The sequence below is a fragment of the Miniopterus schreibersii genome (assembly GCF_964146895.1).
Source record: "Miniopterus schreibersii genome assembly, chromosome: 17".
Taxonomy (NCBI): domain Eukaryota; kingdom Metazoa; phylum Chordata; class Mammalia; order Chiroptera; family Miniopteridae; genus Miniopterus; species Miniopterus schreibersii.
The window spans coordinates 28625820-28651592 of NC_138117.1; the positions used below are offsets into that span (position 1 = coordinate 28625820).

Below are 25773 nucleotides of genomic sequence, written 5' to 3' on the forward strand. Positions count from 1 at the left end.
TTAAAAATTCTTCACAAGTGATTATTAGTTCCATTTTACAGAGCTGAGAGGGTGTGTTGCCCAAGGTTGTTAACTCAGCCAGTTTGAACAAATTAGAACTAGAATTAAACTTCAGTCTGCTCACTTCCGAGCCCATGCCCTTTTCTCTACATCCCTATGAAAGCCACAGGCCTCGGTTTAAAAATAATAATTTCCCATCAATGGCTTTAAAATGGCACTTTCATCTATACCCTATGCTTCCATAATACCAGAAAAACATATTTTGAGAATGACCCATGTTTCTTTTAGAATGCTTGTTTGTAAGGAACTAGGGGAGTACTAACCCAGGCAATTCTCAATCATGGTGAACTTAGGACATAACACGAGGGAACTCTTACAACTCAGGAAATAATTCAGATGATCTTTTAACATCACAACAGCATGGAGATTAAGGAAATGCTATGGATTCTATAAACTTTGATTAGCTTTTGCTCACGAAGGTGTTATGAATTTTGGGATCGTTTCAACTCTCTGGGTCAGTGGATTTAATTCCCAAAGACAGTGATATGAAAGGAGATGAGGAAATTCTCCTACTGAACATATATGTATCCTGTATATATTCTAATATACACACCCATTTATCCTACCATTCATAAAGTTATCTTTAAAGATGATTCAGTAAAGATGAGGGTAAACCAGCAACAAAAGGTTCAACCAACCACCAGGTGACAAGTGAACTCTGGGACGCTGCGTGTGAGGGGCAGACATCAGGACGCGAGCTCTGTGTTCTTCAGGGTGGAAAGCTTTAAGGTGAAGTTCCATAAATATGACCGGGGGCCAGTTGTAGCTTAAAATAGCAAAATGGAAAAAAAATCAGTCTTGCTTTTCAAGACTGACTGGGACAGGTGTCACAAGGAAGCTGTTTCAGGGCAAAGTGCAAATCTCAGTTGGAAGACAATTTCAGGCAGTTAGAAAATAAAGTGCTGGAAGTCAAAATATGGGAAGTCATTCTAACTTGAGAAGTCAATCTGTTTTTTCTTTAAGACTACCCATTCATTTGAAATGATAAGGAATTTCCTGCTAAACAGTATAGTTTATTTATGTGAAATGGAAAACTTCTCCAAAAACGTGAAAGACCAAAGCTCAGTTTAGTATTAACAGCAAAATTTAATTATATGGATCGGACATTTTCATTGTGTGTGTATTTGTGTGGTTCAAACATGACCTGGCAGGAATGCTTGAAGTTTTTCAACAGTTCAAAAGAAACAACAGGTAAATCTCAAAATGAACTTGGAAGCCGATCAGAGGAATGGGTGGGAAAAAGGACAGGCAGTTTCCAGAAGGGGTCGCGATTCTTTTTTTTAAATATGTCTTTATTGATTTCCGAGAGAGGAAGGGAGAGGGAGAGAGAGAGAGAAACATCAATGATGAGAGTCATTGATCGGCTGCCTCCTGCACGCCCCCTGCTGGGGATCGAGCCTGCAACCCGGGCATGTGCCCTGACTGGGAATGGAACCGCAGTTGCCTGGATCATAGGTAGATGCTCAACTGCTGAGCCACGCTGGCTGAGTAGGGTTGTGATTCTTAATTAGAAGACCCCTCACCACTCTATCTGACAAGGCTCTAAAGATGCCTCTACTGACTCCTACCCTAGTTGCCAGGTTGCAAAATCCTTCAAAAATTTTATCACATGAGTCTACATGCGGACCCTGCCCATGGGAGCCACAAACTTCCCCAGGGGGTTGCAGAATAATCCCTGCTATGGCTTCCCTTCACCCCCTCTCAGATTCAAGTAAGTAATTTGCTCTCAGTGATAGCCTGTGCCCCAGAAGATTCTCTAGATTTCTAGTAGGTCAATTGCCTGGGTGATCCTGAGGACTGGACGGGTCAGTCTACTGGAATACAGCAGGTTCTCAAATAAGGTTGTTTCGTTCAACATGATTTCGTTGTAAGATGGAGAAAAAAACCTGATTCCTGGCCAGGGCTACTATCTATGTGGAGTTTTCCCGTTCTGTGTCTGTGTGGGTTTCCTCCTAGACCCCAAAGGTGTGCACGTGAGGTGCACTGGCCTTTCTCCATTGTCCCAATCTGAGGTTGGGTGTGAGTGGCCTGCGCTGGAAGGGCAACCTGTCCAGGGTGGGTTTTGCCTTGTTCCCTGAGCAGCTGGGACAGGCTCCAGCCACCCACCACCCTGAACTGGAATAAGAACGATAGTACTTGTCTTTAATCTTTCTCAAATATATGTATAGCTCACATTTATTTCAGTGTTGAATATAAGAAGTGTTTTGGTGATCGTTTTGTGACCAGAAATATGCCGTAGGAACTTAACTCTTGTTTATATCAATTAGCCTGCGGTGAACTGGCTTCATTACCCATCATTTCACTTCGTCTCGGTTTCTAAGTGCCTGTGTATTGATGTTAAGTGAGAACTTACTGTATTTATCAACTAGTTATGCTTCAACTAATACAGTGTTGAAGCAAACTTAATAGCCAATAGTTTTTGAGCACTTACCATACTTATTAAGAACTTTATAAGTATTAACTCATTTAAACTTCCCAATAACTTTATGGTAACAGGATGAAGAAACCAAGTCACAGAGCAGCTGGGATTTGAAGTGAGGAAGTTTGGCACCACAGTTCACACCCTCAGCCACTAGCCTGCACTGTCTCAATAAGCTGGTTGAAATTCTGGATTCAGTTTGCTGAGCCACCCTATAGCCACCCTACACATGGCAATTCTGACTCAAACTGGATCTTTCAGCTGCCCGCAAAGAGCACTGGCTGATTCATTCTGGTTTTCCTTCAAATGTCTGCTTTAGTGTGAATGTTCCTATGAATTTTCAAGTCATTATTTATCAACCTCTAACTTATACAGTGTTTTTAAATCTCAAAATTGTCTGTAGTACTCCCTGGTTGTAAAGGTTGTTCACTGACTGCCTCGATGGTGATTTTGTCATGTCCTAACTCTGTGAAGAAAACAGTGATCCGGGTGTGAAAGGCAGCTTTTGGTTATTATTAGGAAGAGAAGGTTAGCTGTTAAAATCTTCCCACGAAGGTGCCACATCAATCCTGACTCCCAGTTCCCATGGCGGGCAGAGGTGAGGGCTGCTCGGCCTCCTCTCTCCTTGGGGTGTGGAAGGGAACCCTGGAGACCAACCTACTGAGCTGGAGATGCCTGGCTAACTCCAAGAATCACACAATTCTGCACATAAGTCAAACAGATGCTTTTTCTAAACAAGGAGACTGTGAAGTTTTTAGAGAAACTATTACAGATAAGAGCTAGGGGAGGCTCACCTAATTGTAGCACAGCAGAGCATATGCTTGCCCTTGGGCAGCTCTGGAAGTCAACTGAACCCTACTACTGGGAACCCAAAGCTATAAACTACAGGGTCTTGATTTATTTGAATTTCCCTCTTGTAAATTAGGCAAACTAATACTAATATAAATGGGAAGCTTTATTAATCTATGGATTAAAATTCTGAAAAAGCTAAATGAGAAGTGAATTATTACATTTAACAACTTCAATAGTGATAATATCATGTATATTATAGATATAATATGAGGATACTGAAATATCAATGTTTAAACTAAAAAAAAAAGAATGCTTACTGAATAGTCAGAGTCTCAAATTTATTCTCTTTTGAAAACAGTCTATCTCCATGGGGGCTGACTCTCAAAGTTAATCCAGGTAATCTGATTAACATATATTTAGGTAATTAAAAAAAGGGTGGGAACTAGTGTTTATAGATATTAGCAAAGTCAACAAACCTAAGACATTTCAAATATAAGTTAATTAAAAAGGTGAATTTCAGTTGTTTAGCTCTATGAGGAAATTGTATTATATTCTTGTTGGCCAAGATATTAGCCCACACCTTTATGCAAATATGTCTCTGAAATTACTAGTAAATATTGGGTTGGCTGTGGCTTCTTCCATAAGCTAGGATAAACAAGCAACACCTCCGTCCCAAAGACATAAATAGGTTGGTCAACTGTTTATCAGAAATGACTCAGCTTCAGATTTTATAAATTCTACAGAATTTGATAAAATGTGAATTCCGTATATCATTAGCAAATCAATCTCATTCGAATGAGTTATCAATAACTGAAAGCTTTCTGGTTGAATAACACAAATCTTAAATGTTCAATACTAATAATAAAAGCAGCATCTACTAGACATATGAAATGCCACAGGAGCACTAACACTCTGAGGGGTTAGAAGACCAAGGTAATTTTCTTAAACAGTTGAAAAATTTTCAGTTCTCACATGGGAAAGAAAAATGTTCTAGTTGCAAAGTGTGGTTTTAATTAAGTAAAATCCAATATAAATATTGATGAGAATAATTCACAGTTGCTAGAAAAGATGTTCTTTCATCTAAAGATACTGTTTTGGGGGGGTCCAAAGGTGGGCTAAGAACTTAGCTAATGGTGGTGGAGCACTCTTCTTGGCTAGAGCTCTGAGCTTTGTATCCACCAGGGAGTCAGCTTTTGTTACGGACTGCGTGTTTGTGTCCCTCCAGAATTCATGTTGAAACCCTAGTCAACAATGTGCTGGTATTTGGAGATGGGGTCTTTGGGAGGTAGTCGGGTTATGAGGATAGAGCTCTCATGATGGGTTAGTGCCATTACAAAGAAGAGGCAGAAAGAGCTTGCTTTCTCTCTCAGCTGTGTGAGGACACAGTGAGAAGGTGGCCTGGGGTCTATGTAGCAGGAAGTAGGTTCTCATCAGACACCAAATCTCCTGGGACTTGACCTTGGGACTCCCCAGTCTCCAGAATGGTGAAAAATACATGTATTGTTTCAGCCACCGAATCTATGGTATGTCTGTGATAGCAGTCCAACTAAGACAGCTCCCAGGAAGTGATGCCCTCCGAGGTGATCATGTTCTAACCCACCTGAATGATGTCTAAGGTGGGTGGCTGGCTGACTGAGTGAACATAGAGGAATTTCTGCCTGGAGAGCTCTTTCCTGTCTGCAGCTACAAACGTGCTCAGATCTACTCTAAACAGCCCTGTTCGTGTCAGGACTTTTGTGAGCCTAGTTGTCATCAAGGTGCAAGTCACCCCAGGCTGCTACCTGAAAGAACCAGAGTGAGGAAAGGAGGAGAAAACAGGTCGTAGATAACTTACTGAATTGGCTTCTTTTTCCAAAGAAGGGCACGAATCGTTGCTTGCTGGATTCTTTGGTATAGCAAGTTCAGACTTCTTAGCTTTTGGCTCAGCTTTGCTTTCTTTGGCAACTGGTTTTGTCACAGACTTAGGGGGACTCCACTTGTTGGATGACTTATGCACCAGCGCTGAGGAAGAGTAGCCGGATCCTTCATCTTCCTGCCTGTCTTCCAGAGGGTGCTTGGGGGCATTCAGTTTCACGTAGTAGCCGTGGTACTGAGAGTGCAGCTCCCCGTTACTGGGGTTGGGGACGTGGTGGCGGCCAGAGTACTTGGACGGGGCCATGACGGCTCCCATCTCCTTGGAGGGAGCCTTTGACAGCAAGGGCTTGTTGACGATGGCTGTCACCTGCTCATCAGTCACACTCCTTTTGTCTCGGTTGAGTCTGGCCCCTGAGCTGGGGTTCTGCTTCCTCATGGGCTGGGGGGAAGGCTGGGGAGAGTGGCTTTGTTTGGGACTTGTCTCAGGAGACCTTGGGGGTGTCGTGCCTTTGCGATAAAAATGAGGAGATTCCTTTGGTGTAGGTGGCTTTTCTGGTATCTTTTCTTCTGGATTTTCTTTAGCATCTACACCTTCCTGAAATCTCTGTTTGATATAATCTGGGCCTGGGGGGAAAGTGACAACAGAAAGGAAGGTAATAAAATAAAAATAAGGCACAAAGGCTTGTTCCTTACAGTAGGTATATACCGCAGGTCCTCCAATAATGTCATTTTATTCAGCGTCATTTTGTGATAAAGCTGATAAGCTGCCCTAGGAACTTATATCAAGTAGCCTGTGGGGAAATTGGTTTCATTATGCCTATTTCACTTAGTCACAGAACCTACTGATAAGTGAGGACTCAGCAAAACTATACAGTAAGTCAGCTTAGCCTTTCTTCTTTTTCTTTTAAATATACTTACGAGGCCAAACACATTTCATTCCCCAAGAGAAAAGATTAGTTATTGCTGAAAATGTGTTTTTACACTGATATACACGGTTATTTGTACTATTTTGAGAGCCATAAGAGTGAAGCCGTGTGACTTCCCTGATGCCTGCAGAACACTGAGGCAGAGCTCATGCTGACCACACCGGGCTGATCTGCATATTCAAATTAGGTGGCATAACTAAAACACATCACACACTCGTATCGGTGAAACCGACTCGCGTGTTTAATATTTAATAATTGTCTAAACTATATGAGGCAAACCTGCAGATAACATATTTTTAATGAGCCTCCTTCAAAGGACCACTTCAAGTCTCTGGTTAGGAACCAGGTCTCCGGTCCAGGTTGCACTTTACAGAGGACTCGCACGGAGCCCGCCCAGCAAGGGTTCGCGCTGCAGGCATCACGGTCACCACAGGGCAGTCGTCTTTGGCCCTCAGGTCTCAGGATTGTTTTCTGAACACTTTGGGATTGTTTATAACAATCCCATGTTATTTTTATCAATGGGAAACCTTTCATTTAAAAAAAGGGACCCGGGTGCATTGTTATTTTATATGGGAGATCTGTGTGTGGGGGAGGGATTGAGGAGTAAAGAAACAGAAAGTGCATCATGAGATGGCAGCGGTCTCAAGAGTTTAAGGGTGTCAGTGGTCCAGGCAAGGGACATCAGCGGGGCTCTCAAGGACAGCGCCCTGCTGCTAGGGACTTCCCCTCTCAGCCCCTCCCCTAGAGCCAGGTCACATACATCCTCTGGCCACTACTCCACCATCAGCCACTTTTCATGTCACAAGGTGAAGCCAAGGTCACCCAGTGCAGTTGGCCCTTTGCTCTGCACATGGGCAGGAGCTGACAGTGTCATCTCTGCCGTATACAAGGGAGAAACCATCCCACCAATTACTGACAGAACTTGCTCAGCTCTTGTCAACCCCTCAGCATCCTAATGTTCGTTTTCCTTCTGGCCCCCTGAGGGGCCAAAGGCCAATTATCCTCAATTGTTAAAAATACAGACTGCCTCCTTACACTTTTAATTGCTCTTCTGTGGTGGTCTGAGTAATAATTTGTTAGGAGACTGCTAAATACAAGGTATTTTCCAAAATTCCAAGCCTCACCAAAATCCTAGGAAGCAGGCATTCTCCTGACTTCACTGATGTGGAAACAGCTGTAGCAGCTGAAAAACCAAATGTCACGGAGCCCCTATGTATCCTTATGCTAAAATAGAACGCAACGTATAATGTAATATTTTAAGCTCACAAATGAGGATTCCTAAGACCCCACAATTATAGGTTGTATACTCAGGGCCAAAAACATAATAGCATTATCCCACCTTCTATCTTCCAAAGACAAATCCACCCCTAAGGGTGCAAATTTCCCAAACAGGTCACTATCGCATGTCAACAACAAAGGACATGTCCTTTCTAAACTCAGCATAAGCACCCTCTTTTTAAGAGTTGGCAACTTTCTTTTAACTCCTCCATCTCCAGGGGCAGTACAAATTGTCAGCACAGAGAGAGGCCTGTCACATACATGAAGAAAAGGGAGAAGCTGCAGTTTCTTTTCCGAATTCAAGCTCGTTCTTGGTGCTGTGCCCGGGATCTAGTGCCCCAAGGGCGGGGCTGCACTCGCCCATCCAGGTCGCCGGCACCGGTCCCTCTCCCCATCCCATTGCCCACTTTTTTTCACAAAACCTCTCCTCTGTCAAAGCAGCTGCCAACCAAGCGAGAGCTGACAGCAAGAGACTGATCACTTGGGGGGAAACTCGGGTAATTCAGTCATCGTGGATCCAAGGAAAACGTAATTTTTTAAAAGTCGGCACTTAAAGAAATAGGCTTTAGTTATCTGGAAAAAGAGCATGGAGCGACAGTCCTTGAATACAAAGCACATTTTCAGATGCTTTTTGTAAGTAGAATTCTCCCGGGTTAACTTACGTTCCCATCAATAGGCCAAGTTGGCAATACTCTGGCCACTGGAGGAACATGTCTTAATGGATTTATGAAGCTGTATTTTGGACTCTATTGAATGGATTCATTATGTTTATCGACTCTCAAATACCACTCTAAGCACTCGCTTAGATCGGTAAAAATCTGAGGTGTTGCTGCTTCAGACACAGTTTTTCTGTCCTGAACGTGTTAGGAAAGGCATTTCTTCCACGATTGCTTGTTCCCCTCTCCTAAAACACAGTTTTCAGGCATATTCATTCATATTTATCTACAGGGCGTCTGATGAAATTCAAAATCTGGGGAGCTGAAATAATTTACTAGAAGGTTGGAAGTACACTCTAGCACCAAAGGTCAGATTTAAAAAAGTCCTTGCTTTATTATGTGTTAAAAGTAGCTGGATAAGGGAATAAATGTCCTCCATAGCCGTGGCTCCATAGCTGCTGCCTGTCAGAGGCACCCGTGGTACGATTCCCAGAGACTTTGATTTCATGAGGATGAATCAAAGCCTGGAAATCTTGAGGTTTAACAAATGTTCCAGGAGATTCTAACGTACCCAGTCACAGGCATTTGAAAGCAGCAAGAAAACACGTTGACCAGTGGTGGCCCTCACCCCAGCCCTACAGGACTACATCCAGGTGGCAACGATTCCAATGATGCCGTCATATGGGGCCTGGGCAGCTGATCAAGGATACAATGAAAATTTCCAGAATCGGATCAAATGCTTTGGAAACGAGTCATTAATATAAGGCAGGGGACAGAAGTTGTTCCTGGACTACTTTCTTGGAAGGCACAAGTTGTGCCTGCTACTTGTTTTAATGCAGGAATGTATGTCAGCATCGCCAGGCCAGCAGCGTGAAGCCGATGAGATCCAGCGGTTCATGAAAAATACTAGTCAGAACAGTGCCAGGGAGGAAAAGGGTGGCAACTGCTGCTGCATAAGGCATTTTCATCTGTTTTTATAGACAGGCTCTATGAATCTTAAGGGGTTTCTCCCCTGAGGATTCCTATTGGGATGTAGGTCACATGCTCACTGACATACTACACAATATAAAACAAGAACATTCACCAAACATCATTCACCAGCATTGAGAGGTTACTGGTTACAGTGGGCAGGAAGGCTCTGAACAGCTATGGCAGATAGTTAACAGCAGGGTACCCAGCTAGTTGTCACAGGTGAGCCTCAGTGGGCTGGCTACGGGCAGAAGCAGCACCACGAAGGTTCCCCCAAAACAAATGTCCACAAGGGCAGTGCTCCATAGCAGACACTCTGTAGCAACATGAGAGGTCTTGAATTAGAAATGAGGTATCTTCTATGGAGACTCCCCTTCAGTAAAGCAGAACCACATTGAAAAGTTCTGAAGAGATTATATAGCTGGAAGGAGAAGCACTTTTATGTGCAGTATGGAAAGAAAACCACTTTCCTACGGGACTTTAGTCCCGTCCCTGACAATACCGCTATGTCTGAACCCGGCCATAGCAGTCTTGTCCGTAGACATCCATTCCTGTCCCTTGCACATAGCTGGCACTCATTCAGTTTCACAACTGTGTACTAAGTGGTAGAATAACCAGCAAAATCATGAATTATTCATCAAGTATTAACAGATTATTCCATTTCCCATTTTCTATGAAAAAATTGGTTTGGATTTTGGCGAGTTGGGAAGTTATCTGTTCCAGAATGCTTCTCGTCTTCACCGTAAAATTTACATATTAATGATAGGCATGGAAAATTACATAATGAAAATGTGCTTTATTTCTAACTTTAAAAAATTTTTTTATTGAATTTATTGGTGTGACATTGGTTAATAAAACTATATAGGTTTCAGGTGTACAGTCCTATAGTATATCATTTGTACACTGTACAAATGTGTGTTCACCACCCCACGTCAAGTCTCCTATCACCATTTATCTCCCCTTTACTCTCTTCTAACTCCCCCCAGCCCCTTTCCTTCTGTAATCACCATGCTGTTGTCTGAATGTTGTTTTTGCTTAATCCCTTCACCCAGCCTCCCAGCCCCTCTCCTGTCAGTCTTTCTCTATGTCTATGAGTCTGTTTCTGTTTTGTTTTAGTTTATTTTGTTGTTCATTAGGTTCCACATATCAGTGAAATCATATGGTACTTGTCTTTCTCTGACTGGCTTAATTCACTGAGCATAATAACTCTCCAGGCCCATACCCACTGTTGCAAAAGGTAAGATTGCCTTTGCTTTTATGGCTGAGTAGTATTCCACTGTGTAAATACACCACAGCTTTTTTATCCACTCATCTGCTGATGGGCCCTTGGGCTGCATCCAAATCTTGGCTATTGTAAATAATGTTGCAATGAACACAGGGGTGCATATGTTCTTTTGAATTAGCCTTGTTGACTTATTGATGGTAGCCATTCTAGCAGGTGTGAGGTGATACCTCACTGTGGTTTTACTTTGCATCTCTCTGAGGATTAGTGACATTAAGCATCTTCTTATATGTCTCCTGGCCATCTGTACGTCCTCTTTGGAGAAGTGTCTATTCAAGTCCTTTGCCCATTTTTTAACTGGATTGTTTATTTTATTGGTGTTGAGTTTTATAAGTCCTTCATAAATTTTGGATATTAACCCCTTATCAGATATATCATTGGTGAATATATTCTCCCATTCACTGGATTATCTTTTCATTTTGTTGACAGTTTCCTTTGCTGTGCAAAAACTTTAGTTTGATGTAGTCCCATTTATTTATTTTTGTTTCCCTTGCCTGAGGAGATATATCAGACACAATATTGCAGGGTGAGTGGCTGCAAATGAGATTTTGTGCATTGGCCCTTTAGGAGGGCACCTGTGTGTCTAGCAGATTTCTGTCTCTCCCTGGAAGACAGAATCCCCGCTGGTTTTCAGAGCCGGACATTATGTGGGTGCTTCTTCCCAGCTCTGGGCTGGGAAGCCTGGCTTAGGGTTGAGACCCCCTGAAGTTGAGATATCCCTCCAGAATCTCAGCTGCTGCCTGTGGGAACAGGGCCAGGTCTTTTTGTGTCTCCTCCCTTCCTACCAGTCTCAATGTGGCTTCTTCTGTAAATCTATGGTTATAAGACTTCTCTTCAGATGGTGATTCAGGTTGCTTGCTCTGTATTTTAGTTGTACTTCCAGTTTGGTCCAGGGAGGAGGTGAGCGTAATGTTCACATACTCTGCTTCTATCTTGGATCCCTCCTCTCTAAAGACTTCTAAGTCATAACAGAAATGTGAACTTAGGCCCATAATAACCTATGCCAAAGACCTCAGTTTTTACTTAAAACAATAAATTCTACCATGTGTGTACAAACACATGCTACTATGGACTGCATGTGTGCTCCCCAAATTCATAGGCTGAAGCCGTAACCCAAATTGTGATGGTATTTGGAGGTGTGGTCACTGGGAAGTAAATAGGATTAGATTATATCATGAGTGTGAAACTCTTATGATGGAATTGGTGTCCTTACAAAAAGAGGAAGACACAGAGTTCTGTCACTCCCCTTGCATGCACCCAGGAGAGGCGAAGTGAGAACTCAGGTTCTGGTAAAGCTTTCTTTTCCCTGACCATGCCAACACCATGACAAGGTAGGAGAAGGTTCTCCATCCGTCAACCACCCCCCTTTCCTTTCCCTTCCCACCTCTTGTCCTTGAGAAGTCTCACCCACACCGACCTCCCTTGCCTTGCCTTCCCTTACCCACCACTCAGCCTTAGGCACAAGTTGGGAGAAATCTCCCCAGCACCCACCTCCCTTTTCCTACCAACCTCTCATCCCAGGGATGAAGGCTCCCCACCACTACCTATTTATCTTTCCCAGCCTACCTCTTGTCCTTGAGATGTTTCACCAGAACTCACCCTCGTTTCCTTTCCCTACTTACCTCTCGTCTTTGAGAGCAAGTAGGAGGAGGCTCTGCACCACTCACTTCACTACCAGCCTCTCATTCTTGGGGAGGAGCCCCCCCCCCTTTCCTCTCCCTCCTGTCTGTACTGGGCTTGCCCTAACACATTTGCCACATTCCAGGGCAGCGTTTCTTAGTCTTTTTTAACTCATGCTGTCACTTTGATAAACATAAAAATGTTATGCTCTACTTACTTCATTTTTAATATTAAGTGATACTAAGTACCTTGACTAAAAGGAAATTGTAAGTGGGACAACCAACCATACACATATAGTTTCTCGATCATACTCTCACCATGTCCCACTCCCCCTTCCTTAGTGACCACCAAAGTCTCATCTTGCCTTTCCTGGCTTAGCAACCTGACTTCACGTGAAGCAGAGTGACCCCTTGGGGCAGATTCACAAAGCCACCAAAGCTCACAAGACTGACGCAGAAGGCCAACTCATTATTTTACAACCACCAATGTCACACAGGCCAGGGCACTTGCCCTGGTAGCACCTGTGCATGCTCTCCTTGCGGTCGACCTCCACCAGAAACTCAGTCAACATGAGAAGGTTGCTGGTGAACACGGAGTCAGGACATGGAGCATGAGATGAATCAAATTTCTGAAGGCCTGGGGCTCAGCTGGCCTGATGCAGCCAACTCCTCAGTGGGGTCATCTTGCCAACAAAGCCACACACTGTTGGCCACAGTTCCCTGCATCCTTTCCCGTAATAGAAATGTCCTTCCAGTGCAACCGCTATACTCTAGCTTACTCTTGGCTCTGGCCAAGGCTCCTCTCTCCTCTGGATAGTGTTTGGATGGGTGCTGCCAACACTTTCCTCTGTGACTCTTTTTTTCTATACTCTTTGGGCGACCAATTCTGTCCTTAGATGTTTTAATATACTCAATCAGGTGACAACGAAATCTTGCAACTCTGAAACCCAGGTGCTCACTTATGAGCACTTTATATATCTCTGTGCAATATCATGGGCTCATTTTAAAATTAAACTCTCAGAGGGCAACCTTTTCCTAAGTTCTTGGGGGATGACTTGCTGTGTCACTCGCATTGTGTATGTATGTAGTCACCTACACACATCCACATCTGTATACTCAAAGCCATCCCACAGGGCTATATTTTTTCCTTAGTTTTGAACTAAAAACATAAGATTTAACAAAGATGGTAAATATGTGAAAAGACTGCCAGCTCCTGGAGTAGCTAACTTACTATGAAAGTGATCTGAGAGTTAGTTCTGATGGCCTGCCTTTCCCAGGGTTAACAACTTCTCCGCATGACACATGCATTCCAAACAATAGAAACATTTATAGCTGAGATATATAAATTAAATGAGTGGCTTGACTTAGATAAAGTACTTGAAAACCCTTTTAGATGTGTCTGATTTGCTCACCCTGTAAGGCAGAGGGGAAAGCATGAGTTATGCTCCTTGGAGAACTTCGATAACAGTACAGAAAATACTTTCTAGACAGTTGCTGAAGGAAGTGCTGGCTGCGGGTTAAAAGGGACTGCAGCCTCCCTGCACCTTGTCTCAAATAGACCCGTTGTCACCCCCTGCTCTGGGGATATATTCATTACTGACCAACAACTAGTTTCCATGAAGCCAGTTTCACTCAGAAAGGGTGAAATTACATTTTCCCACAATATTTTTTTCCCTTAAATGCTTTTACACCATAAAAGGCTTTTAAGACCACTTAGTCTGGGAAACTGAGATGACCTTCCATATCATTTACCTCTTGGGAACACCTAATAGAAATCTATAGGGACCCCATTCCCCAACAGAATTAACAACAGAATCCAGAAATTACCATCTGCAGACAACAATAGGGAGTTTGTTTGCTTTCAAAGCTGCTCAATCAGTGCTGATTTGTGAAGCACTGTGGTTTCCTAAAGTCAGCAGTGCAGGGGGGAGGAATGGGACAGTCCCTCGTGGGTGGCTGGACCTGGTTCCCAGCTCTTGCACCTTACAACAGATAGTTTGCCGATGTATTTAGGTACCAGGGAAGGGAGTTGATTTCATACCAGAAAATAGTTTCTTCCCACCTGAGGTCACCATAAAAATTGGAAGCTTCCCTCTCCTGACAAGACAAACACCCATATTAAATGATTTCAATCTCAGCCACAGGGTAAAATAATGCACATGAAGGAACCACCCGTGATCTATTTACTGCAGAAGCTACTCTAGGACAAGTCCATCACGCAGCCAGACTGGGCCTCGCCCCAGCCTCTCTCATAAATGCGCGGACTCTTCTTAACCTGGCCTTTTACTGCCTTCATTCTTTTCAGAAAGAAAATCCTGCTATTTCCTTCTCTTTCCTCCATCCTTTATTCTGCCAACTTTCTAGCTTTTATATGGATCTTGCTGTTCTGGTCCCTTCGACTTACCTTGCTCATTTAGTCCCAGCCATGCCCCATGGGTTCCAAATTCTATCCCCCTCATTGGAACCAGATGTGCGCTGAGCACACATGTTGTGCAGGGTGCTAGTTATCCAGCTTGATTTAATAGAAACCAATGTGGAAAAACGCTTTACCAAGAAAATACAAATTTCGACATTTAGAAACTTAGAACATTTTTGGTCTCGTCACCTAGAAATCTACTGAACCCTCAATCAATCCCCAGAAAGATGTTGATAAAATGATGGAGAAACACACAAAAATGGTGATGGTCATTTACTAACCAGTATATTATAGAAAGAATGGGGACAGTCTAGTTGGAAACCACTAGGAAGTGACTTCAATATTTAAACCTACAGCAAATATTTGCTTATTGCCTAACACTTGAGAAGCAGATAATCAGGACTGATTTTTATTTTCTGAAGTGGTCACTTTCTCTGCATCCATCATGACAAAGTCATCTCAACCTATACAGAGTCACCTGTCTTTAAGTGTATGTTTCTATACCTGCTAACCACATTCCTGGGAGCCTTAGTTCAGGTATATTTCAAAATTTACAGTTCGTATTGGCTCTTCTCTTACTGCCTCTGATTTGGGGTATTTGTTACAGCATCTGCAATGGTCACTAAATACAAACTTTCTTAGAATCAGATACTTCTTTTGGATTCCCATCTCCTTTACTACTCAGTTTGTTGCTGCGAGTGGGGAGGCAGGAAGGGAGCTACACTGGGGCATAAGCTGAATCTCCGGCGCTAACACTCAGACTTTAGATATTTGCACTTGTTTCCTAGTATTTCTGTGATTCATGAAGCACAGACCTTTCAGTGAAATGGGAAAGAATCAAAAAAAAGGAAATCACGTGGTCTTACCTGGTTGGTAGAAGTCAGGCGATAGCTCCCTGGCCACCGCTCTCGCGATGTCGCACTCCTGGCGGGCAGCCAGTGCGGCCTGGTCCGCGGCATCAGCTTTGGCTCTGGCGTGTGCAGTCCTGCAGGGAGCACAAAGGGCCAGTCATCAGGGTGGCACCTTGTTAATTACATGCAGACAAGCAAACTGGCTGCAGCTGAAAAGCAATGCTAATTGTGATCTGGCCCTGCACCTGCACCAGCAAGACTTACAGCCCTGTTGCTGTGACATTTCAACAAAGACAACATGCACGAAACTACCAATAAAATGCCTCGGTCCTTCTTTCAAGGGACATGAAGAATGGCCGTGTTCTGTGCAGCTTGATGCAAAACTCACTGGATGGAATCTCCTGTTCACTTTGGTGGCCATTCCTCTTCCCAACCATGGAGAGTAGAATCAGAGCATATGAATCAACATGGTGTTTGTGGACTTAATTGTGGAATTTGATTAAGAAGGGTCTGCCCAGTGCTATGTGGGTAAAGTAGCTCTCTGGGGGGAAGAAAATAAAACGCTGATTTGTAGCACTGACCAATTTCCACGGTATAAATACTCCCACCACAGACAATTTCAGGCTATGAGCCTGATGCCACGGAATGTGTGGTTGGGAAGAGATGCACGCAGTCGGGTCTCACGAGCCTGCAGGACCAGATCTCCAGGCCTGCTCTAAGAATGTGCTCAGGGGGATTCCAAGGAGGAGTGCTCCTTTTTTTGTTGTTAACCATCACCAGGGGATATTTTTTCCATTGCTCTTTTAGAGAGAGTGGGAGGGCGGGGGGGGGGAGAGAGAAACATCGATGTGAGAGAGACATATCAATTAGCTGCCTCCTGCACACACCCCAACCGTGGCCAGGGATCAAATTGCAACTCAGGCACACGCCCTTGACAGGGAATCGAACATAAGACCCTTCGGTTCACGGGGCAACACTCCAACCACTGAGCCACACCTGTCAGGGCTGGAGTAGTTGCTCTTTAAGCATGTTTGTTGGATAAAACCCAAAGGTGACTGGCAGAGAGGAGGAAATGGCCTCTTTCAGTCTTCTCTCTCCCGGCCCATAGTTCCTCACTCAGACCTCTTTCTAGAGGACTGGGGCAGGGAGAAGGCAGCAGGGGGAACGATGGGACTTTTTATGGCAACAACAGGGATTTGCCGATTTGATTTCTGCCTGCCCGAGAAGAGGGGATTGTGTGACCGAGAACTCTGGGTCATCCACTTCCAAAGGAGAAGACCTTGGCCAGTTAATACTTGGCTGATGATCACAAACACCTATTTCTTACTACTTTGTAAACTTTCTATTCTATCTCATAAGCACCAGGCAGGGCTATAGATAACTACTAATAAAAAGTCTAAAAGAGAGGCGTTGGGAAATGGCACTGTGCCCTCGCTGGTCTTTGGAGAGAAAACACAGATGGCAGCTGGAGGCGGCGAGCAGACCGAGTTCCAGGAAGAAGAAACAGGAGGCTGCGCTCTGACCTGAGACCACGGGGCTAACTGGTAGGAGGCCCCATTCTCCAGTTACTTTCTCCAACTATGTCCTTTCATCCTGGGCTCTCCTGGGGCCGTTTCACTCCTACTTATGACCTAGCCCGGCGGCTTGATGTACTGGGCGTAAGCTCACGAAGACTGGGATTTTAAAGTTCTGGTCCTTGGCTTTATGCGTAATACACAGAACACTGCCTGGCACACAGTTTTTACTGAGGGCTTGTTTTATAAATGAATGAATGATGCTTCCTTAGAAATAGCTGAGTAGTTACTTACACCTGAGTGGACTGACGAAACTATAGAGATAGTAAGAAGATCAGTGGCTGAAAAGGGTCCAGGGTGAAAGTGGGTGAGGGATGAACAAATGGATCATGGGATTTTTAGGACAGTGAGACTATTCTGTGCAACACTAGTAATGGGGGATACACAACATTATGCATTTGTCAAAGCCCACTGAACCCTAATGCAAGCATGGACTCTTGTTCATACTGATGTATCAATATCGGTTCATCAACTGTACCAGATGTACCCGCTAATGCAAGATGTTAAATAATAATGGGAGAAATGGTGTGGGTGAGGGGGGAGGAGGTACATGGGAACTCTCTGTACTGTCTACTTAATTTTTCTATAAACTTAATATTGCTCTAAAAATAAAATCTTTTAATGAAAAAGGAGTGGATCAATGTTCAATCATCGCAATTGTTATTTCTGACTCCTGGAGGGTGCTTCGATGATCCCTATCTGAAGGGTATCATGAAATGGAGACAAAGTCAAGAGGGCTGGGACATACTCCTAAACCACCAGCTTTGTCACCCATCAGGGCAGCCATCACTGAGGACAGGTGCCATGTATGGTGCCTGAGCATCTATGGGGGCCTCTGTTACGTTCTGCCAGCTTCCCAGCCTCTCAAGTCCTTTTCCCCAGAATTGGTTTGCATGTTATCTGCTATTCTCAGCTAGAGCCTAGTCATGTCCAGGTATCATCATAAATGAAACCGTAAGTACAGTTACGCTGCTTTGTAATAAGACCTGCTAGCCCTTCAATGACAAATTTACAAAACTCAAGTACCAACGACTTATTCTGATACAATCACAACCCACCACCACAGCGTCAAATAAAATGGAGGCATTATTTTGGCCACTTTTTACAATATGCTAAATGAACACAGACAAACGCTGCTTAACTTTTCTGCAAATATATTTTGGAAGCAGCATCAGGGATGCCTTAACCCTTTCCTGTTTCACTTGCTCTTTCCTGTAAGACCAAACAGGGAGGGGGGACGTTTCCATCTAGTGCCCATCCGTGTGTCAATTCTCTCGCACTGCTGAGGAGTCAAAACCATGTTCGATCCTGAGACCAGAGGTCTGCTGGGGAGCTTTCGGTAGCCCTGGATCTGATCCCAAGAAGTAGAAAAGAACAGGAACTCACTCTGACTTGGCGGTCACTACCAGCTTTGTGTGGCCAGACCACTGATACGTGTCGATTTTGCCTGGGGGAAAATCTGGGCTCGAGCCTGGCTCCTATTAGTGAATTCATGTGTTCACACCCCAGGCTCAGATCCAGAGCAACACACGGCCCCTTTAATCAGCTAGCTGGTAAGACATGCCGTTGTTCATGGGTAGGGGGTGGGGGTTTGGGCTGGTCAGTTTGGAGAGATGAGCTCAGTCAGCTTACAGGGGATGCCCTGCTGCTGTCGCTGGTCGCATGGAAAAAACACGTGCAAAGGAGCACGCAGGCCCAAGAACCTCTCAATCAATCAAATGACTGCTGACACCCATAATCTTCAGACCCTCACCAGTCTTCAAATACCATCATCACATACACTTTCTCCCATAAGACACAGTCAAAAGTAAATGAAAAGCAACTTCTCTCTGGCATTTGCCGTTGACTTTCTTTTAGGGTTATATTTTTAGAAATAAACCAAAGTGTTAACTAGTGGAGAGTTACTACGTAGGGGTGAAGAGGTACAGACACCTGGGCAGCCAGTTCAGCTCACACGGCAGCTAAGTGACTCGCTCCTGGACGGGGGCCCTGCAAAGATCACCTGTGAATGCTGAAACCATCACTGTGGAAGTTCCAAACATGGCATCACTTGTACTTAAGAACTTAATTACAACTTATTTTTCCAATCGCTAATTTTATGAGAATCTGAGGTCCCCCCACCCTTAATGACTGAAATAGTTTCATGTCACCTTACTCAGAACAAAATAGCCTAGCTTTCCCAATATTTCTTAAGCATAATGATACTTTTACCAAAAAAAACATATAAACAATACACTGAACATACCCAGCTAAGGTAGTATGGGTCCCTTACATGTGTGTCCCAACTTCTAACTTTCAGTCTTTTATACATCTATTCACTGACATAGCTGATTACAACTTCAATCTAGAAAGGACAGTGGTTCTGTTCAAGGTAAAACTGCATACAATATTTACATATTTTTCTATTTCTACTTTTTATATATTCTTTTCCCAACAATAAGCTGCTCCCCAAAATATGCTGATTTTGATGTCTTTTTTTTTTTAAATTTTCACCCAAGGATATTTTTTTCCATTGATTTTTTTTCAGGGTGAGTTGAAGGGAGGGAGGCAAAGAGGGAGAGAGAAACATCAATGTGAGAGAGATACATCGATTGCTTGCCTCTCACATGTGCTTGACCAGGGATTGAACCTGCAACCCAGGTACTGCCCTTGACCGGCAATTGAACCAATGACCAGCAACTGAACCCACGACCCTGGGGTGTGCAGGCAGACACTCTAACCATTGAGCAACACTAGCCAGGGCTTGATGTCTTTTTAAAATTTGTTATATTAAATCAAAGCTTACTGATCTGTTTGATGGCAAAGGCTATTGTCTATCTGGTTCAGGGGCTATACATGTGATTTGCTTTGATGTCCAAATATTTTTAAAAAATTATTAGCAAAATTTAAAAAGAGCGATTATACGTAAGAATCTAAATCTCAGTCGATGGCAAGGCCAAAATCCCTTGCGTCACCCTTGATGCCTCCCCTTCTCTCATATGCCACATCCCCGGTCAGCAAATCCAGTTGGCATTTCTTTCCAGATATATCCCCAATCCAACCTCATCACTGCTCCTGCCCTGGTCACATCACTGTCATGTGTCACCAGGACACTGCAAAGGCCGAACTGACCTCCCTGCTTCTCTCCTTGCTGCCAACTATTCCATTTCCCTTTCAGCTCATGGAAAGTGCCTGATAATAACCAAAACTCTTTCCTGGGTTATGGCATCATGGTAAGAAAATGCAAGATATATGACCTGCTAGCCTTCCTTTTAGCCTGTGACGATTCATTTATGAGAGACCTAGATTTGCGAAAACGAATGATTTTGTGCATACAGTTATAGCCCCTTTTAAGAAGAAATCAGTCTAAGCAAGGAAGCTTCTTGATATTAACAAGAACTAAGTGGCTCTACAGATCTCAGCCAAAAAGCAGAGGCTTGATGTCTAAGTCACTGGTCTTTCCATCTGGATTTGGTTCTCTGATAAGACTGACCCAGCAAGGCTCAGGAAAAACACTCCTGCTAAGGTACGTGGGGTTCCTTAGATATTTGTCCCAATTTCTAACTTTCACTCTTTTATACATCTATTCACTGACATGGCTCACAACAATTTTTTAATCTAGAAAGGACCATGATTCTGCTAAAGCTCCATCCTCAGTAAATTTGGGCTAGGAAGACAACTTCTTATGGGTCAATCTTTATATTTATTCTTTCTTGAATGTTAATTTTCTCCCAGGGTTGTTTTTTTTTTTTTTTTTTTAAAAGGACCTAGATAGTAACTTCAAGACAGAAGTCTTAAGTCCTGGTTAAAAACTTGTTACATCATCAGCAAACATCTGTCTTTCTTGCCAGGGCAGGAGTTCACGTCCTACTTTCCTAAAAGCGACACCAAGTTATTTAGATATAAAATGTAAACTAAGGGGCTTGATATCCCAATTGAAGTTTGGTATTTGATCTTTCAAAGGCCCCAACTCCAGAGGTATGATGATACAGGCTTTGAAAGCACTAATACTCACAGACTAGGCTAAAGCCAGTCTAGGCCACAGATAATCCTTGTCCATGAGATCAAAAGTTAAACCACATTACTTTATCAGAGAAATCTCTTCAAAGAATCATAATTCATATCACACCCTTAGCTTTTTATCAAGGGGAGATAAGAGGAACCAAGATTTATATGAAGAGTGTTTACATACCTTTTATAAAATGTGGTTCACTGTGTGTATCCCTGTCATGTTTATAAAGATCTAGGTGAGACATTCCCCTTAAAGTTTAGTGCCAGGAAAAACTTGGTCTCTGATGATAAACCAGTGTGCTTCCTGTATCATACATAAGAATTACATAATTTTTATTTCCCTTTTTGTTAAGGCTACTGAGAAACTTGGAGCAAATTCACCCTCAATCCATGTGTATGGTTATCTTCCCTAACTACACGGCTTTAACATTCCCCAGTGTCAGAAAAGCTACTGTATGTGTGATTCATCATAATGCCCTTGCAAATCCTTTTTGGAAACTGGCAGGATATTGAAAAAAAATTACTGGCTCAATAAAGCTCTCTGTTTTCTGAACTCTAGCCCCCACAGTGTGTTAATGCTTGGGGACATATGTAATAACTTGGGGAAAACTGAACGTACTAGTCAACTTCCTGTATAGGACTTTTTTCTATATCCAGAACATTTCCAAGCTTGGAAAATAAGTCCTCATTGTTAAGTACTTTACAGACTTTATTCCCTAAAATTTGATCAAACTTCATAAGCTTAAAGGCTATATTCTCTGGGTAGGCCAGGTCAAATGCACATTTCTAATCCCCAGCTGAAATATGCCACATAATTGGCCCTTTTTTACTTTATAGAATTTATCTAAAATTTACTCTCACAAGTAATTTATGCGGAGAAAAATCGGATGTAAAAAAAAATTATGAAGTGTTTTATTCTTGAATTTTTAGAGAAAAGTCCTTTTTAATGAGGTCATTCTGAAGTTCAGAAACATTACCACTGCCTGGTCGGGTGTGGCTCAGCGGCTGAGCATTGACCTATGATCTAGGAGATCAAGGTTTGATTCCCAGTCTGGGCACACGGCTGGGTTGTGGGCTCAATCCCCAGTGGGGGACATGCAGGAGGCAGCCAATCAATGACACTCTTATCATTGATGTTTCTCTCTCTCTCCTCCCTTCCTCTCTCTGAAATCAATAAAGATGTATTTAAAAAACAAACAAAAAAACAACATTACCACTAAAGATTAAAATTTAACTTTGAAATAGAATCACCTGCAACCCACTGAATGGGAGAAAATATTTGCTGACCATATATCTGACACTGGGCTAGTATCCAGAATATATAAAAAACGACTACAACTCAATACCAACAAAAGACCCAATTAAAAACTGACAAAGGACTTGAATAGACATTTCTGCAAAGATGACATACAAATGGCCAATAAACATGTGAAAAAAATCTCAACATCACTTACATTAAGAGAAATGCAAATCAAAATCATAATGAGATAACACCTCACATCTATTAAGATGGTTACTATAAAAAAACCTCCAGAAAATAACGTGTTAGTGAGGATGCGGAGAAATTTTAAACCTTCTGCACTATTGGTGGGAATGTAAAACGTTGCAGCTGTTGGAGACAGTATGGTGGTTTCCTAAAAATTAAAAATAGAATTACCATATGATCCACTAGTTCTATTTCTGGGTATATACCACAAAGAGTGAACAGCAGAGTCTCAAAGAGATCTTACACCCGTGTTCAAGAAGCATCACTCACAATAGTCAAAAGGTAGAAACAACCCATGTCCATCAATGAACGAATGAATGGATAAACAAAATGTGGCAGATATAGTCATATGCTGCATAATGGTGATTTGGTCAATGATGGACCGAATATATGATGGTGAGCCCATGAGATTATAATAATGGAGCTAAAAATGTCCTATGGCCTGGTGACTCAGCTGTTGAAGAACATCCTATGGCCTGGTGACTCAGCTGTTGTAGCGAAAAGCATTACTCACATGTTTATGGTGACGCTGTGTAAACAAACCTACTGTGCTGCCTGTCACATAAAAGCACAGCACATACAATTGAAGTCGTGCGCTAGACCATCTAGATTGGAGTAGGTGCGCTCTGTGATGTCTGCAGGATCACAGAACCACCTTATGACACATTTCTCAGAACGCATCCTGGATGCGAAATGGCCCATGACTGTACATACATAGAATACTATTCAACCTTAAAAATGAAAGAAATTATGGCACCTGTTTCAACATGGGTGAACCTTGAGGACACTATGCTCAGTGTAATAAGCCAGTCATGAAACAACAAAGGCCGTATAACTGCATTCACCTAGGTACCTAGAAAGAGTCAAATTCATAGAAAGTAGCAGGGTGGTGGCCAGGGGTCAGGGAGAAAGAACGCGGCGCTGTTATTCAATGAGAGTGGAGGTGTAGTTGCGCACGAGGAGAAGGTTCTGGAGACTGGCTGCCCAACGACGCGAAGGCACTTAACACACTACTGACCCGCACACTTAAAGATGGGTAAGATGGTACATTTTAGGCTATGTGTATTTTTAAAAATAAAGAATTGTACAAGTATTTCTAGAGCATCCTATGTATCCAGAGGATGTGAGGAGAAAAGACCAGAGGTTGGGCTCTCAGATGAGAAGTTGCAGGAATCGCAGCCAGGGCCTGCGGGAGAGCTGTAGAAAAGGGCCAAAGGACACATGAAGGGAACGATCAGCATTCTGAAACACCAGGGCGGTCTCCAAGTCTGCACTGCCAGCCCCTAAGGTAAAGCCTGAAACAGAGGCTGCCCTCAACAAGCACTGGTGGAATGGAGAAATGGGTAAGAAGGATGGAAACATAAGGGAAACCCCAAGACTTCTAACTTGGTATCCAGATGTATGGCTTTGCTACAGACGGCAACTGTGCAGGTGGGAACAGGAGACGGCCTGAAGGTGATGACAGGTTCCATTTTAGAAGAGTAGGATCTTACATGACACAGGCATTCGCAGGGCTGCAATGCAGCGTAAAGGTCAAGGGCAGAAACCGGGAGGTGGGCATCACGATCACAGAGGATGAGTTCACGACAGGTGCATGAACCCATCAAGTCAGTGAGTCAAAAAAGCAAAGGACTGAAGACAGACAAAAGTGCCCGTGGGACTCGGTGAAGGACACATGTGCAGTGAGAGGCAGCAGGGTGCAGGTGGAAGGTGGACTTCCAATAGAACCACTCAAAGTTCTTGGATAAATCTGTGCTCCTGTTAGGAGGTAAGTGAGCCAGATCACAATGTGTCCCTTCCCTGGGGCAGCAGTCACTGTGACGCACTGTTAGAGCCTGAGGAAGGGGTGGCTTGTCCATCCTGCCATGTGCTGGAGGAAGCTGAGGGCCGCACAGGCTGCTGAATTTGCTAAGAAGCTTTGAGAGGGCAGTTCTAACCCGAAGGCCACTGCGGGAGCCAGACGGAAGGGGGTCGGTGAGGAAAGGGGCACAGGAAGCAGGTGTCAGCCACATACTGGAGACTTTTGACCCAGAAAGGAAGGAGGAAATTTGGAGAGTAACCAGAACGATGAAGGGAGTCAAGGGAAAAGACGTTTCACTCGTGGCTTAAGGAAACAAGAGCTGATCCTGTTGGAAGTTGGGAAGAAAGATGCCCAGAGAAGAAAATGAAGAAGCTTTGAGAAGGTGACAATTGTTGGAGTCGGGTCCTAGATGAAGCAAAGGAAATGGGGGGAAAAAATTTAAGGACAGTGATGGGTTGATCCAATGTGTTAAGGTGATTTGAAGGATCCTAAGCTTAAGAGCGAGAGTGAGCGAGCTGTGGGCTTTAGAACCAGACAGACCTGGGTCAATCCAGTTTATCACATACAAGCCATGTAACTTTAGCCTCAATTTCCTTACCTGTCAAATGGGGATGATATCTTACAGAATTGTTCTGCATCAGAACTGATTTATATGAAGTACTTAGCACTCACTCACTGAGGGTATTTCGTGGATAAATGGTCATTATTAGTCTTCTGCTGAGACTTTGGCTGGGAGGAAGACTCTGGGGGTTCAAGTGGTGAAACTTTGGAATCAGCACTGTATAAAGTGCTATGGATGGCAGGAAGGAGTATTAAAACTGCTGGATGGGACCAGGAGGACCTGACTTCAGGCCGATAGGATTCTGAGCAGGGCTCTCACTCTGGGAGAAGCAGGGGAGGTAGGAGGTGGCCTTGACGCAGGGTAGAGACTCGAGCGAGGGTGGGGAAGTCCCCACTGCAGAACTTTGGGTAGGGAGTAAGGGCACATGGCTGACGGTGGACCCTGGGCCAGAGGAAGTTGAAGGGATTCGGTTAGGATCAAGTGAAAAACGGGGAGGAGATAACTGTGAAGTCTATACATGCAGGCTGCTATTACAGATTTAGGTGCTTTTTAATTAATCGAAACAAGGCTCTGTCCTTCCCATGGCAGACTCTATAGAAACTGCCCTATTCTGACTAAATTCGGTCTACTACTAGAGTATTTCTTTAGTTCGAATGGTCAGCTAGTAGGCTTTTGGTAACAAAAGGGGGGGTCAAGTTATTTTAAAATGGATGCATACTATATAAAACAAAACCAGGCAGAATCATGACTACATTTTCTGCTGTAACAGAAACATCTGGATGTGCCCGATAGGAACTTTGCAACCCTGGGAACCTGAGAAGACCCTCTGGGTAGCTTGTCCTTTACTAATGGTCTATTATGGGCACGAATCAAAGTATGACTAATGATTAGAGCAATTTAAGACTATCTAATGGTCAAAACGCATCACGGCAGCTAGCAGTGTTCAGCCGAGGCGGACCCAATCTCCACTTACTGCTGCAAACGCCCACTAAAGGTGCACTCTGTGGTGCTCAAATTCTCCATTGTGTAAGTCCTTACACATTTTTTTAAAAAATTAAGCAAACCTCCTCAAAAATGACAGGACCCTTTAGAACTCCTCCTACTCACAGTTGAGACACATTCTCCTAGGTAACAAAACCCCCATTTTCTATATTATATTACCTAAAATGTTTTTCTAAATTCTGTAACTATGTATGGCAACAGAAGTTGACTTATTATGGCGATCACTTCACAAAGGA

At 43.4% G+C, this 25773-nt stretch overlaps 1 protein-coding gene across 3 annotated transcripts in view; it reads right to left on the bottom strand.

The window, feature by feature from the left end:
- JPH1 (junctophilin 1) overlaps positions 1 to 25773 on the bottom strand; it is a 76952-nt gene that overhangs the window by 4111 nt on the left and 47068 nt on the right. For all 3 annotated transcript variants that reach the window (XM_081116780.1, XM_081116782.1, XM_081116781.1), the window contains exons 3-4: positions 15138 to 15256; positions 5106 to 5749 (exon numbers count right to left, since the gene is read on the bottom strand). In XM_081116780.1, coding sequence (XP_080972906.1) covers positions 5106 to 5749; positions 15138 to 15256 — 763 coding nt within the window. The remainder of the gene's footprint in view (positions 1 to 5105; positions 5750 to 15137; positions 15257 to 25773) is intronic.